We start from the raw sequence: 13,811 nt of genomic DNA, 5'->3' as shown, positions 1-13,811 counted from the left end.
TTAAAGGTTTGATTTAGAAATTTTGTATTGAAACCTTCTAATGCTGTCATTATGTGACAATCCAAAATAAGTGCAAAAGTATAGACGAATACATTCAGTTTACAATACAAACAATAGCTGAGAAATTTCTGTTAAACATTGGTAAATAATACACGTGTTGCTTGTTTGATTCCTGTTAGCTTTTTTGTTAATAGGATCCAGAATGTCAATTTGTGCATGTTTCTGGAAGCTTTTGCTTTAATACTCAGGTTACTGAGGGATGGAATTATTTCAGGAATCATCTTGTGAAATTGTGAATTGACTTCTGGGATCAGAAGACAAAATGCTCCTGCTGTTTGTATCTAGAACAATATAAAACATCTAAGGTTTATCTATGATACCTAATTCAGTTGGCTCAGAAAATACTACACTATGGTACTGTGCAGTAGAATCGTAACTCTACAGCAGCTTCATTCATACTTCATTTAAAATGTATTCTCTAAGGTAAAGTGCAAGAAAGAACTTGGACTTACCTCAATTTCCATAAGCTTCATTCTTTTCAGTGCAAATTAAGAAGTCTCTTCTTTCCAAGAGTTACCTTAAATTTTAATTTTTAAGGCTGGCTTTATTGGATTATTAAACTGACAAAGATGGAAAAAGCATTACTTGAAAAGTCAGAGAATTGCTAGGGAAAACAGAGTTTCTTGATGTGAAACATGCAGGTATTTATACTGGCAGAGGCTCGCTGTTCCATCAGATTTCTCTGAGCTCTCAGCAGTAGGAGCAGTTAGAGTACAGAGTTCTGTTACAGTGGCTGTGTTTTACCAGTCACATTTCCTTAAACTGCTGTGAGATGTCACACTTAGAACAGACTGTTTGTATAGCTCTTAGTTGTTAACTCGAGTGCTTAATTTAAGTAGGGTTTCATTTCTCAAACACAGTGTAGTTATGTACAGTTGTCTTGTATGTTCATTGCATGCTGCAGTTAAAGGCTGTGCAGTGTTCCTGACATCACATTATGTTTTACACTTGGGGTTTGAAAGATGGTTTTTCTAGTTGCAGGATGGGATTTTTGAAGTGTCCAAAATTTAATAGCGTGGTATTTCAGTAAAACAGTGATTGTGTTTATTATATTGTGAGGGGGGAAAAAAAACCCTGCTTTTTTTTCTGTCCTGTCCATGTGCTTCCTGAACAGAAAAGTTTTGGGAAGTTACGTAGTGCAAGAAATCAACTGAATAAAAAAACCAAGAGCTGTTACCATTTATAAAAGTTTATGGATATTTTTTTCTGGTTCATCTGACTGATGAATCAGTTGGTGACTATTTTATTTACTTGTTCTAATTTTGATTCATGTTTTCTAATGTTGCAGATCATGAGTCGGTTCAGTGGTGTTATGACAACTTCATTAACTACAGGTCCCTGATGTCTGCAGACAATGTACGCCAACAGCTGTCACGAATCATGGATAGATTTAATTTGCCTCGTAGAAGCACAGATTTTACCAGCCGAGACTATTACATCAACATAAGAAAGGCATTAGTTACTGGGTACTTCATGCAGGTATGTGTTTACTAAAGCTTAGTAAACGTTACTTAAATTACATGTGGCTAACTGTACTGCCATGTAGTCTTTGTCAGGTTGCTAGGTGATGGCTCAAGTAGCACATTCTTCAGTCAAATGGAAAAAAAGTGGTAGGCAATTTTACTTTTTATTTGTAATCTGATACCACAGAGGGAAGTATAGTGGTCTATACTTACGAAAAATACGCAATCTTTACAGAAAGAGCGTGTTTTGTTTTGTATGTCTTTCCATGTTTATATTTTACTTTTCAATTACATGAGTCAGATAGTGGAATACTGGAGCACTTCTGTAATCTCAAAATGTGTACTGTTTGAAATGCATTGAGCTTGGATGCTATGGAAGCCAGTCTCCAGTGCTGCCACCTGCATGCTTTGCATTTCAGGTTAATCTTGCCCCAAGCTAGAATGCAGGCTGCTTGGGGTTTTGTTATTTTTTGTTTGGTTTTGGTTTGTTCTTTTTTTTTTTTTCTCTTAGTCCCATCCTGCTTTGTTTTTTCTCTTCAACATTCATCCGTATGACTGCTAGAGTCTCTTTGCTGGCTCTTGCAGGTACAAACTGTGAATCTTCATCCTCATGGACTCTGAACTGTTATGATAACGCTTTTCGTAGCAAAAAAGCATTTGACACGTCTCTGCAACATTTCTGCTAGAGCCTAATACCTTGCTTCTGCAGAGCACAATCTTGTTATCTTTAAGAGGCTGACCAGTGCCTATGGCATTTCCTAATTTTTCCCTTGTGGTGCACTCTGGAGGTGTTTAAACAGAAACTTGCCAGCTGGTCAGTGCTGTGCAAGTGAAGATGGCATGGGCCTGACAAGCACTGCTCTTGTGCCCGAGCTGGGGCACAGACTTGGGCACCCTGTCCTTACTCTGCCCCTGCCAAGTGCTGTTTCCAGGGCTCAGCCAGCCAGTCTACAGCAGAAACATGTTCCTGGGTTTTCAGAATACAAAAATATCAATGTCAGCGACTGCATTTCACTGTAATGCAAATGGGAGATTAAGGCTGTTGGCTGCTTTTAAATAATTAAATGATTCTAAAACCTTTCTTGCTGTAATCTTTCAGAAAAGTAGGCTGTAACTGTGTTCAGTCCTTGAATTTGGGACACGTTTTCTGCATATTTCTTGGCAAATGCTTCAGAACACATTCCCACCTACACCTTTAATTCTGTAAATGTTTTGAAAGACAAAGAACAGTTCTGCCCAGCATTCCATTTTGGACCCCAGGCAGGTCTGAGTGCCACAGCTGCACTTTTGTTTGGCACTATACCCCATGACTTCTTTCGCTTAATTGGACCTGTGGGGAGGCCATGTACTTGGAAGTTGGTGTGCTCTCAGTTTGCTTTATGTTATTCAGAGTGAAACTCTTCCTCTAATTGGTGTTTTCCTACTAGAAAACACCTATTCCCATGCACGGAGAGCTGCACCAGTGTTGGTGCAAGTAGGTTTTTGTTTCTGTCTCTTAGGAGTTAAAGATCTGACTTGGTATTTTTGCTGTGAATAGAGTAGTCAGTAGGCTCATGCAGATGAAAATTAAAGCCTGTCCAGAAGTCTCCTTGGGCTTCCATGATCCGTAGGTTGTTTACTGCCTCTCTCAGCCAAAATGCCTAATTGAATTTTTGGGCTGTATCAAGAGATAGCTACAGCAGGCCTTTTGAAACTATTTGGAGTGGAAGCCATTTCAGCCGTTACTCTTCTGCCTCAAAGTGTTTCAGTCTATTTTAGTTTGAGTTTCTTCAACTCTTCAAACCTCCATCATATTGTGGTACCTGTTTGACCTTGACTCTGAACCTTCTTTGATGAATTCCACATTTCTTTAAGAAACCTTCAGTAGAAAAGTTTTTAAATACTCAGATGTTATTTACCAGCAGCTGAAGTACTTTAAATTTTAAGTCTGTATACACATGATACCCTTTCCAAGCTAGTATTCAGGCTGTAGCATTTGGGGGCTCTTGTTCAGAAAACCTTAGTAATGAAATGCATACATCATCCTTTGTCCTCTTAGTACAGAACGTGTGGAATTCCAAGTGTGGACACTTGTGAAATGTGTGCATGTACTGTGGGTAGCTTCTTCATGTAAAGTACTGAGGTCTGTGGACAACACATGGCAGAAGTTTATTCTTCAGACTTTCTAAATTGCAAAAGGGGGTGTGAAGTGGAAAGAGCAGTAGCAGCTATTGTCTTGAAATACTTCTAATTTACTGCATTATTTATACTTTGGTAATTGCCTACTGTCCTAAGACCAGTCATAGAATTTCACTGTAGAGTTTTCTGTACTAATCAAGACCTGTGGTCAGACAGTATAGGCTTGTACTGACTATAGTACTAGTACTAGTTGTGTAATCAGTACTAAGTACTCTGGTTTTACCTCCCTTCAGTTGTGTGTCAGAGACAGATAAATGTGGAATTTCTGCTGGTGATGAGTCATCTCTTCACCCTTCATATTTAAATGCAAATTTGAGCTCCAGTAAATCTGCCATAGACAAGCAAAATGAGAAATAAAATAATTTGAAACTGCCAACAGTTCTGTGTATAGTAAGACTTCTGGAAAGATAGATATTGACAAGAAGTTAAATGTCTTTAAATTTTTTGTGCTGTCTCAGATTTCTTCTAGTTCTTATAATGCAAAACTTTTAAAAGTAACTTTCTGTATCACACATCAGAATATGCAAAGGATATGTAAAATACAGCAGGAATGATATTTGCAAAAATAGAAGTACTGATTTCTCAATTATTTTGTTCCGAACATAGCCTGTCTTAGAAAGGGAGAGGAATTGGCATATTGTACAACTGTAATAAATGTATAATTTAGTAATAAAGTTACAGAACTAAGTATAGATTATTTCACCTACTATTATTATGTAACTAAGCATGCTTTATAGAAAAATCTAAATAGGATAAATACTGTAGCTTAGTGTTAGCTGGGGATCAAAGTAAGTCACAAGAATAGGTAACCCTTTAACGGAGGCTTATCCCTGATACCCATTGAAAACTAAGCTTAGAATCTTGTAAAGTGTAAATATTAGCTGAAGTAACTGTGGTTAAGACTAAGCAAAAAATAATTACGCTACAGAAAGTAAGTTAAGGAAACGAATTGGAAAAGGCAATCAAATGACAGAATATCTTAAGGATGGGTCATCTTCCTCTTAGTGATTTTGTTTTTTATTAGTTGTCAAAAGCAACTTAGGTTTTTATCATTGTATCATTGTATTTTCAATGTAGTATTGAAGACAGAACAAGAAGTGATAGTTGGAAATTTAAATCACAATTTAAAGGTGTAAGTAAGCCCTCTGTTTTCAAATCAAATAATGGGACAGGTTGGAAGGGACCACAGTTGCGTTATCTGGTCCAACCTCCTTGCTCAAACAGTCATCCTAGAGAACATGGCACAGGATTGTGTTCAGACAGTTCTGAAATGTCTCCAATGAGGGAAAAGCCACAAACTCTCTGGGCAGTCTCTTCCAGTGCTCTGCCACTGCACAGTAAAGAAGTTATTCCTCATGTTCAGATGGAATTTTGAACCATTTTTGTCTGTTGCTTCTTGTCCTGTTGCTTGGCATCACAGAAGGGAGCCTGGCTTCTTCCTCCTGCCACCCTCCCTTCAGATACTGATAGGCACTGATGGGGGTTCTCCTTCTCGAGGCTGAACAGGCCCAGCTCCCTCAGCCTTTCCTCGTAACAGAGATGCTCCAGTCCCTTCATCATCTTCATAGCCCTTCTTTGGAGCTGCTCCAGGAGCTCCATGTCTCCCTTGTACTAAGGAGCCCAGGTCTGAAGAGTCCAGATGGACCTCACTAGAGCTGAGTAGAGGGGCAGGATCACCTCCCTCATCCTGCAGGCAGTGCTCTTCCTAATGCACCCCAAGGTACCATTGGCGCTCTTGGCTAGAAAGATGTACAGATCAAACTTGGGATCTTTCTTAGGAGATGTGACTTAGTTGAATACAGAGGATACACTTAAATGACCAATACTGTACAGGAATGATGATTTGCCTTCTAATTAAATTCTCAGTCGATGCTACTCAGGCTTTGGTGATTATTTCTTGTATGGAATTATGTATATTTTGAAGTCTTTACATAATCAAGCTTCTACAATAATAGAATGGTAATAAAATAAACCTATGACACAAAGGTGGTCACTGGTGCATTTAATGGTATTCATTTTGCTCTTTAAAAATGCAGAAGAGTGGTGTAAAACTTTTTAATAGATTCAGAAATACTCTTGCGTGTGCTGCAAGCAGAAATTTTGGAAATCCAGGCAAATGCCAGGGTTCCTTTGGTGCATGCTAGCCTTCTTTTGTCAGAAGGAGCCAAGGACCAGTCATTTCTCTAAACTGTCTGTCAAGACTAGCATGCCCCCCAATGTATAGCCTTGAATCTAAAAGGGCTGGATCTTGTGATGCTATTCCTGCTTTTGACCTGGCAAGTGCATTTGGGTTTAATATTAATGTTTGTTTGAAGACCCTTGACTTAGCCTTCTAGGTTCAATGATAGAATAGCTGATAAATAAGCACAAGCACACTTAAAATTTCAGAGGAGGGTGTGTAGTTCTTAATAAAATTGTGATGAGAACTTGAAGTAAAACATTTTCCTCTGGTGGTATGTGCCACTGTTACCATTTAGGTTTGTCATGTTCATAAAAATATTATAATTGTCTGTAAATCATCAGCCAGGTGAGTTTTCTGGGACTTCCTGTTGCAGAGATACATGGGCTGGATTGGCATTTGCCCATTCTTTTAGAGTCATGTGTTCAGCCTAATTCTTTGGCAATCTCAGGGTTCAGGTATGTTCTGTAGTGTTGCTACCACTGTTCTACCTGTTGCTACCACTGCTACCACTCCTCCTCAAAAAATGACCCCACTTCCTGGGCATACTTTGTGCAGTCCTGTGGTTTGTGCAGAAGCTCATGCTGTCTATACTCCGAAAAACATCACAGAATGGTTGAGGTGAAAGGCCCTCTGGAGGACGCCTGGTCCAGCCACCCTTGTATTTTCAGACACTGGTATTGCTTGCAAGCCAGGCTTTCAGAGGAGTGATATAAGCTGCCTCCCATTTGTCCTTGTTTGCTCCCTTATGTCAACCTTGGTGCCTGCCTGAGCCCATTCTAAATTCTTTCAGCTCAGTGATCTGGCAGGCCACTTACAGAGTGGAAGCAAGAATGGGGCTTGGTCAGCTGTGCTGGAATAGTGCAGACCAGGAATGAGCAGGAAAATGGAGCAGCTGGCAGATCACTGTGGCTTGCTCTGGAGCCATAGCTTCACTGTGTATTTCCCTACAGAGTTGCCATCACTGACCCTGAAATTCTTTACCAAGGTGCGTGCCAACAAGCACACTCTGTAGAAACATCTAAAGAGGAAATACTGCAGCCCACTGTTACCTTGGGATTGCAGCCAGTCACAGTAGTGTGTAACCACCTGAAGGTGTCTTGTCTCTGATGTCAATGGTCTAAGGAAACATTTTCTTTGTAATTGGGGTTATTCCAATTCTTGTCCTTCCCTGGAAATTAAGACCTAACTATGTTTCTGTAGCGTTTATTTTTCTTTGAGTATGCTTCAGAATTGTACAAAGTCAATAAGAAACATAACGACCATTACAAGTTACATGGAAAAGGAAATTGTATGTGGGAAATGTAGAGTATAAGACTTTACTCTTTTAATACATATGAGTGAGACTGAGGTGTTAAAGGTAAATTGTATTGAATTTAACAGCACACTTTTCTAGAATTAAACCTAAATAATGCATTGTTCTGTCCTTTTCTAGGAAGAACTAGAAGAGGTAAAACAGATACTTTTGTATGCATGTGTAATTTTGATCTGAAAAACAAAACTGATTTTTAAACAAAACTTCCTTTGAAAAAAACCATAATCCCACAGCAAGGTGTGCTGTGTTTGTGCTGGGCATGTGACAGATGAGTGTCTAGTCTAGTCTGGTTTGCACCTATACTGCTGTTTAAAACCACAGATGTTGTATTGAGTTGAATAAAATTAGGCCTAAATCACTGCAGGCTGTTGGTCTCTATTTAAAGGAACCTCTTCTGGTTTCCCATACTTGAAGTAAAGTGTTCTCTCTCAAATCTTGTGTGACAAAATTTGCAGACCATTGAAATACTTTGTTCTATTCGTAAAGCATGTTCTGGATATTAATGTCATAATGTTTTAAAGAGAAGCACACTCCAAGTAAGTAATTTCTTAGTAAAGAGATATTCTGGCTTAAAACTTGAGGTAGCTATTGCTTTAGAAGGCCTGGTGTTTTAATCTAATAGATGGAATTTGCTCTTGACTAGGCAAAGAAAAGGGTGAAATATACCTAGGAATTCAAGAAAACAAGGAAGTATACAGTCTATATTAAAGGAAAACAGCTAATGATCTTATTAAAAATGTTTTTGATGTCTTTCAGCCATTGCCCAACCTATTTAAGCTTTTTACTGTGTGTGTGTATATATATAAAATGAGTTTATTTTCAATTACTGGTATCAAAGGGTTAATTTTAGTTACTTTTTCTGTTAGATTAGCTGTTGGTACAGAGGATATCATTCTAAGGATAACTGTCTGCTTTACCAAATCTTAATGAGCTAGGTATTGGAGCATCTTGGCAAGGCAGGCGTTATTCCCTTTCATAGAGCAAGAAGCTTAATCAGAGGGAGGTTAATTGATTTTCACCAAGGTCACAGCACAAGTGTGTCGCTGAACCTACATTTTCCAGCTCTGAAACTCAGGCTGTAGTGAGACCTCTCTCATAAAAGGATAACATTGTGACTTACTGGTCCTACAGTGGCGACTGCAAATTAAATGCCTGAAGCAGATGTCTGTAGTAGACCACAGTTGACTTTGTGTGATGTTGCAGACCTGTCCAGTATATATTTCCTTCCAGTACTTTGTGTTTGCCATGCTGCTGTTCTAATAATGATTATTCTCTTTGAGTGATAATTATTTTTGTATGTCGCTTGAATTGTATTAGAATATACACATACCATGGTAGTTAGCAAAAACATCTGGCATCTTGATGTGCCTATAAAAAAACATGAATACATGAAGTGGTCAAGTAATGTGCCAAATTTAGATGAGGTTTGAAAGTTGGGTTAGTATGTTTTGTATAGAACACTTAACAATCAGCTTGAAATTGCTTCATTTACAAATTGCCTGTGTTAATGAAAAAATTGTCTTTTTATTTAGGTGGCACATTTGGAGCGAACAGGGCATTACTTAACAGTGAAAGATAACCAGGTGGTGCAGTTGCATCCCTCCACTGTTCTTGATCACAAACCAGAGTGGGTGCTGTATAACGAGTTTGTCCTTACAACGAAGAATTACATCCGGACATGTACAGACATCAAGCCAGAATGGTAAGCCAGAGTCTTGCAACAGTTTTGCAACTTTAGAGTTATTGGAGTTTTTTTCCCTTTTCTTTAAGTTGAGGTTATTCTTTTCACTTTTCCTGAAGTTAGTTTTACAAAAATCGTTTGAGGAATGGCAGTGGTATGAAAATGAGGTCTTGTAGATGGCTGAAGGTTTTCTTCGTGGGTACTTGTGCCTGTTTGTGGTTTTTGTGTTCAGACCTCTGATGCCTGGACTCTGTGTGCAGTGCACAGCTTGACTTAGAGCCGGTTACTTCAGTAAGCCTGGAGCTGCTTGCAGCCCCAGGGTTTGGGGGGGTATGTCCTAGCACCTACTTGCATACCTGAGTTAGGAGATAACAATACCTCAGTATCAGTGCTTCTGTTCTCAAGACCTAGGACTACTTCTGTCTGATTTTTTTCAGAAAGCTCTGAACAGCATTTAATGCTTTCTTAAAATTCTAAGGAAGGAGGAGATAATAGTGGTACAACTTGCCATGTCATGATACTTATTAATCAACTAAGTGTGTTAAGGAAATCGGAAGCCTGAATTTGCAGAGAAGCAGAGATCTTGCCTGTCTTTACAGTTGTACTTTAACTACCAGGTTGTAGTAAGCTTTGGGGACACAGGAAGCTCTTCTGTTGCTGTAATTTTACTGTTGTGCAAGAAGAGTTTAAAGATTCATAAGCTAGAAAACACAGCATATATATTTATATTGTCTGTAGTATCTTAATGGAAAATGTGTTTGAATCCCTGCTTAGAGAAATCTTGTTTCAACAAACACTGTCTAACCTAAAGCAGCATCCTATGGCTGTGGTTATATTATCAAGTTTAAAATGGCTAAGACTGAAGTGTACTCTGACACAAGTGGGTGTTTGCATAGACTTTGTGGCTGTTAAACATCAAGCAGAGGCTCGGGCTGTGTGGGTTACCCTGGTGGGTACTGAACCAGCAGCAAGAGACTGTAAGGGGCCTGTGGTCACACAGGAGCATTGTGTGAGATTCATGTGTGTGGTTTTTGTTTTGAACTTGGACACTTGGTCAGGATGGCACTGCCATTTTAAGTGTGTGTGCATGTGTGTGAATTTCAGTTAGTCTTAAAATTGCAGAATGAGCTGAAAATAGTGGATAACCTTTGTTTCCTTCAGTAGTAGAATTTCTGTAAGATGCATCTTAAAGTTTGAGTATCAGTAACAAGCTTTTCCTTTTTTGACAGGCTGGTGAAAATTGCCCCTCAATATTATGACATGAGCAATTTTCCACAGTGCGAAGCAAAGAGACAGTTGGATCGCATCATTGCCAAACTTCAGTCCAAGGAATACTCACAGTACTGAATTTATGCTTTGAACTGAAGTTATTCAGAGGACAGCTTTAAGAGATGAAAGGATTCAAAGTTCAAGTTGTGCTCTTCACTTTGGTTCAATAATGGCCTTTATTTGAAAGCTTTTTAATTTTTCTTTACAGTAAATATTCCATTCTGATTTCATAAATTAAACATTTATGCCTCCCTTTTGTGTTGACACTGTAGCTCATACTGGAAAAGCTAATCAATGTTTTGCAGTTTATTGAAAGTAGTTCTATATATAACAATGTTATAAGCATTTCTTTAGAAATGGTTGAAAATGCTTCTAAAAATGTGATTATCGACCATGGTATGCATGATCGTTGTAATTGTTGACATTCCTTTTAGAAGTTGTGAAATGTTACAACTTGTGCTTCTGTAGACACAATCTTCGGCTTCAGTACAAGGGTACTGACTTCAATAAAGTCTATTTATACTAATTTTGTGCCACAGTATGTCAGTATTTCTATTGTTTTGATTGAAATATGAGAAGCCCATTTAGTCTCCCATTAAACTGCTGTTTGATTGACATGGCAGTAGTTTAATATTTTAATATTAAAAGTACAGATGTTTAAGCACCATAATGATGATATAATATGATACATACAATGTTGATCCCTTGCAAACTTTTTAAAATTATTTAGGAAAACTCAAAATGCATGCAGATGTGTTAGGAGAATGCTTTCTTCCAACATAGCCCTAAATATTTCTCAGACAGAACTGTAGTAGCGTATCCTATAAGAAGTGAAGTGTATGTGGCCAGGTAGAAATTGCCCTGCTGGGCAGTGATCAGGTTCTGTTTAGGATCAACACAAACAATAGTTTAAATGACACTGTAGATCAAATCACACCGCACCACTGGAATTTTGTAGAGATCTTTTGTGAAATGACTTGACAGCATAATCCCATGGGGAATTTATAGTAAAATTTGATCACAGGCCTGGAGTACCTCTCTTAGGAGGACAGGCTGAGAAAGTTGGTGTTGTTCAGCCTGGAAAAAAGGAGGAGGAGACCTTATTGTGGCCTTAAAATACCTCCAGAGGTTTTAGAAGAATGAGGATTTTTACCAGGGCCTGTGGTAAAAACTGCCACTGACAGGACATGGGGCAATGGTTTTACTCTGGTAGGGTAGAGGGGAGATTGAGATTGGACATAAGGAAGAAATTTGTCACTGTGAAGGTGATGAGGCACTGCAACAGATTGTCCAGGGAAGTTGCCCAATCCCTAGAGAGTTGCAGGTCAAGTGGGATAGGGCTTTGAGAGCCTGGTCTAGTGGAATGTGTCCTTGCCGGTGGCAGGAGGGTTGGAACCAGGTGATCTTAAAGGTCTGGTTGAACTCAAGCTATTCGGTGGTTTAATGTATTCGATCAGATTTCTGGTTTTCCCTCCCCCTGGAATACACTGAGCTTTGGTCCTTCTGGCAAAGAGCAGCTGGATCAGCTCTTGCTGAAACTGGTTCCCTTAGGAAGAGTTGTGCTGCTGTTGTGCTGTAAGGCTGAAGCAAAAATAGGTTACGTTTGCAGAGCTGGTAACTAACCTTACACTAATTTTAAGCACTGATGTTTGGGGTATCCTTTCCTATTTAAATCATAGCAGTAGTCTGTAAACTTACATGGAATAATTTGAGGATTTTCTTCCAGTTCCAACTTTTTTAATTGCTACTCATATAGTTGGGAGTAGAGGAGTTTTGAAAGCTTTGTTAGCAATTAAAATAGTAATAGTGAAGATAAAAATGTCAGAAGATTAACATCTGAGTGGATTTATAATATGCAGTGGCAATTGGGAGTCTGTCTCGGGTTTGCTAAGCGAGAGGGAGTGTGAGATGACTGACTTTCCTATCCTACCAAACCATTTTCAGTAGGACGGAAAGAGCTTCACTCTGCATAAAATGTCGAACTGGATTGTGTTTTCTGACTGCATTTAGAAGAGGTTTTAAATAAAGTAGAGATTCTGAACTTCTTAAGCAACTGGATTTAAAACTAGTATTCTTGAACATGCAAGTGTTGGTTTTGCAAATTGCTGCTCTAGGATGACTCAGGCTGGATATGTGGGGTTTCCTGATGACTTATTCTCTGAGTGGTGAGCAGAGAGGGCTGCTTTGTGCAGTGCTGAGAACCAGCTGCTCCCCAGGTAAGAATTGCTCAGGTATTTGTGTGTGTCCTTCAGCTGAACGGGGTGGAACCACCTTCTGCATGACTTTCCCTAGGTCTGGCAAGGGCCACAGACAGTTCTCCGCATGAAACGCCTTAGGGACCCCAGAACCAGCTGGCATCAGCTGTTGTAGCTTGGGTCCTTGGAGATGGGGGAGCAGATGGCTATGGCTGTGAGTGGAACTTGACACAGGAAAGACTTTGGCTTGTTTTTGGTGGTTTTCTTTTCCCTTGAATTGTCATACAAGCTCAGCTTGGGCTGTGACAGCTGACCAGCGCTCACTGCTCTGCCTTTGCTACCAGGAATGTAAATACTACTGGCCAAACTCATGTCCTCTGACAGCTGTGCAACCCTGCCACCTTCCAATTAAGCTGGTGACACCTGGGCTTAATTGGAAGGCTGGTGGTGTCCCTGCTGTCACTGGGGACAGAGCAGGCTGGGTGCCCCCACCCCTCCTGTGAGCAATGGGAAACAGCTTTCCTGCTGAGATGCTGATGGAATCTGGGGGATAGTGCTTTAGGCAGACATGGAAACCTTGACACCTGGGGAACCTACTGCATTTGATACTTGCATGACACTCGTGTATTCCTGAAAAACATCCTCATTTATTGAAGAACTGACAAAGCACTTGTAATACTTGAGTTCAGGACTAAAGCCTTTTCTTATAGGGGCCTGTGTGTGCTGCATATGGAATTATTCCTTTGCTAAGAATTGAGTAGTGGAGAATGGTCCTGAGGTCAGAGTGGCTTTGTGCCGTTCTCTGCCCAGTACTGATCTCAACTGAGGCCATTCAAGGATTCAAGGCAGAAATACGGATGCAGTTAAATCACTGTGGATACCTTAGAGGTACTGCAAATCTCACTTCCGATGTAATTTTAGAGCCAAATAGCAGTGGGAGGGCAGCCAGGTGTCTAAGGAGTCACTATCTCTGAAGGAGTAATGACAGGGACAGCAGGGTTTCTTGAAGTAAGATGTTTCCTGACACCTACAGGGAAACTATCAGGATCCACCTCCTTAGCTACGCTGTCTCAGGGGTACAGTGGATGCGTGCAGAGGAACTTGGGTTTGAGAGCAGCCCTGGGTTTTTAGGTTCAGTGTTGAAAGGTAAAACCTTGTTCCCTTTTTTCTGGTGGGAAAAATGTCAAAAAAGGTTGCCTTTGGCACAAAAGGAGACCAAGAAGGAGGCATAGGAGTTAGACTGCTTTGTCTATGAGCGTAGGGAGGTTACTGTTTCCCTCTTAAACATGTTAAAAATATTCAGAGCTCTGGCTGCTTATACTTAAATACTTATGCAGAATGGAGTAAATAAGGGGAAAATTTTGAAATCAAGAGTTTGCTGGTATCAAGTAGAAATTCAGCTTCTGGGTTGTTCTATGAAAACCACAGCAGACTACAAGACACTGGGGCTCTTTCTGTTAGTCTTTGGAGC

General features: G+C 39.7%; 1 protein-coding gene across 1 annotated transcript in view; it reads left to right on the top strand.

Moving 5' to 3' along the window:
- The window catches only part of DHX15 (DEAH-box helicase 15), a 44,560-nt gene extending 33,889 nt beyond the window's left edge, over positions 1 to 10,671 (top strand). Inside the window, exons 12-14 of the mRNA XM_083860746.1 lie at positions 1,349 to 1,539; positions 8,728 to 8,897; positions 10,106 to 10,671. Of these exons, the coding sequence (XP_083716872.1) occupies positions 1,349 to 1,539; positions 8,728 to 8,897; positions 10,106 to 10,223 (479 nt within the window). The 3' untranslated portion in view covers positions 10,224 to 10,671. The remainder of the gene's footprint in view (positions 1 to 1,348; positions 1,540 to 8,727; positions 8,898 to 10,105) is intronic.
- The last annotated feature ends 3,140 nt before the right edge of the window (positions 10,672 to 13,811 follow it).

Source organism: Zosterops lateralis, assembly GCF_965231275.1.
Source record: "Zosterops lateralis genome assembly, chromosome: 5".
Classification (NCBI taxonomy): Eukaryota; Metazoa; Chordata; class Aves; order Passeriformes; family Zosteropidae; genus Zosterops; species Zosterops lateralis.
This window is presented reverse-complemented; position numbering and strand designations above follow the sequence as displayed.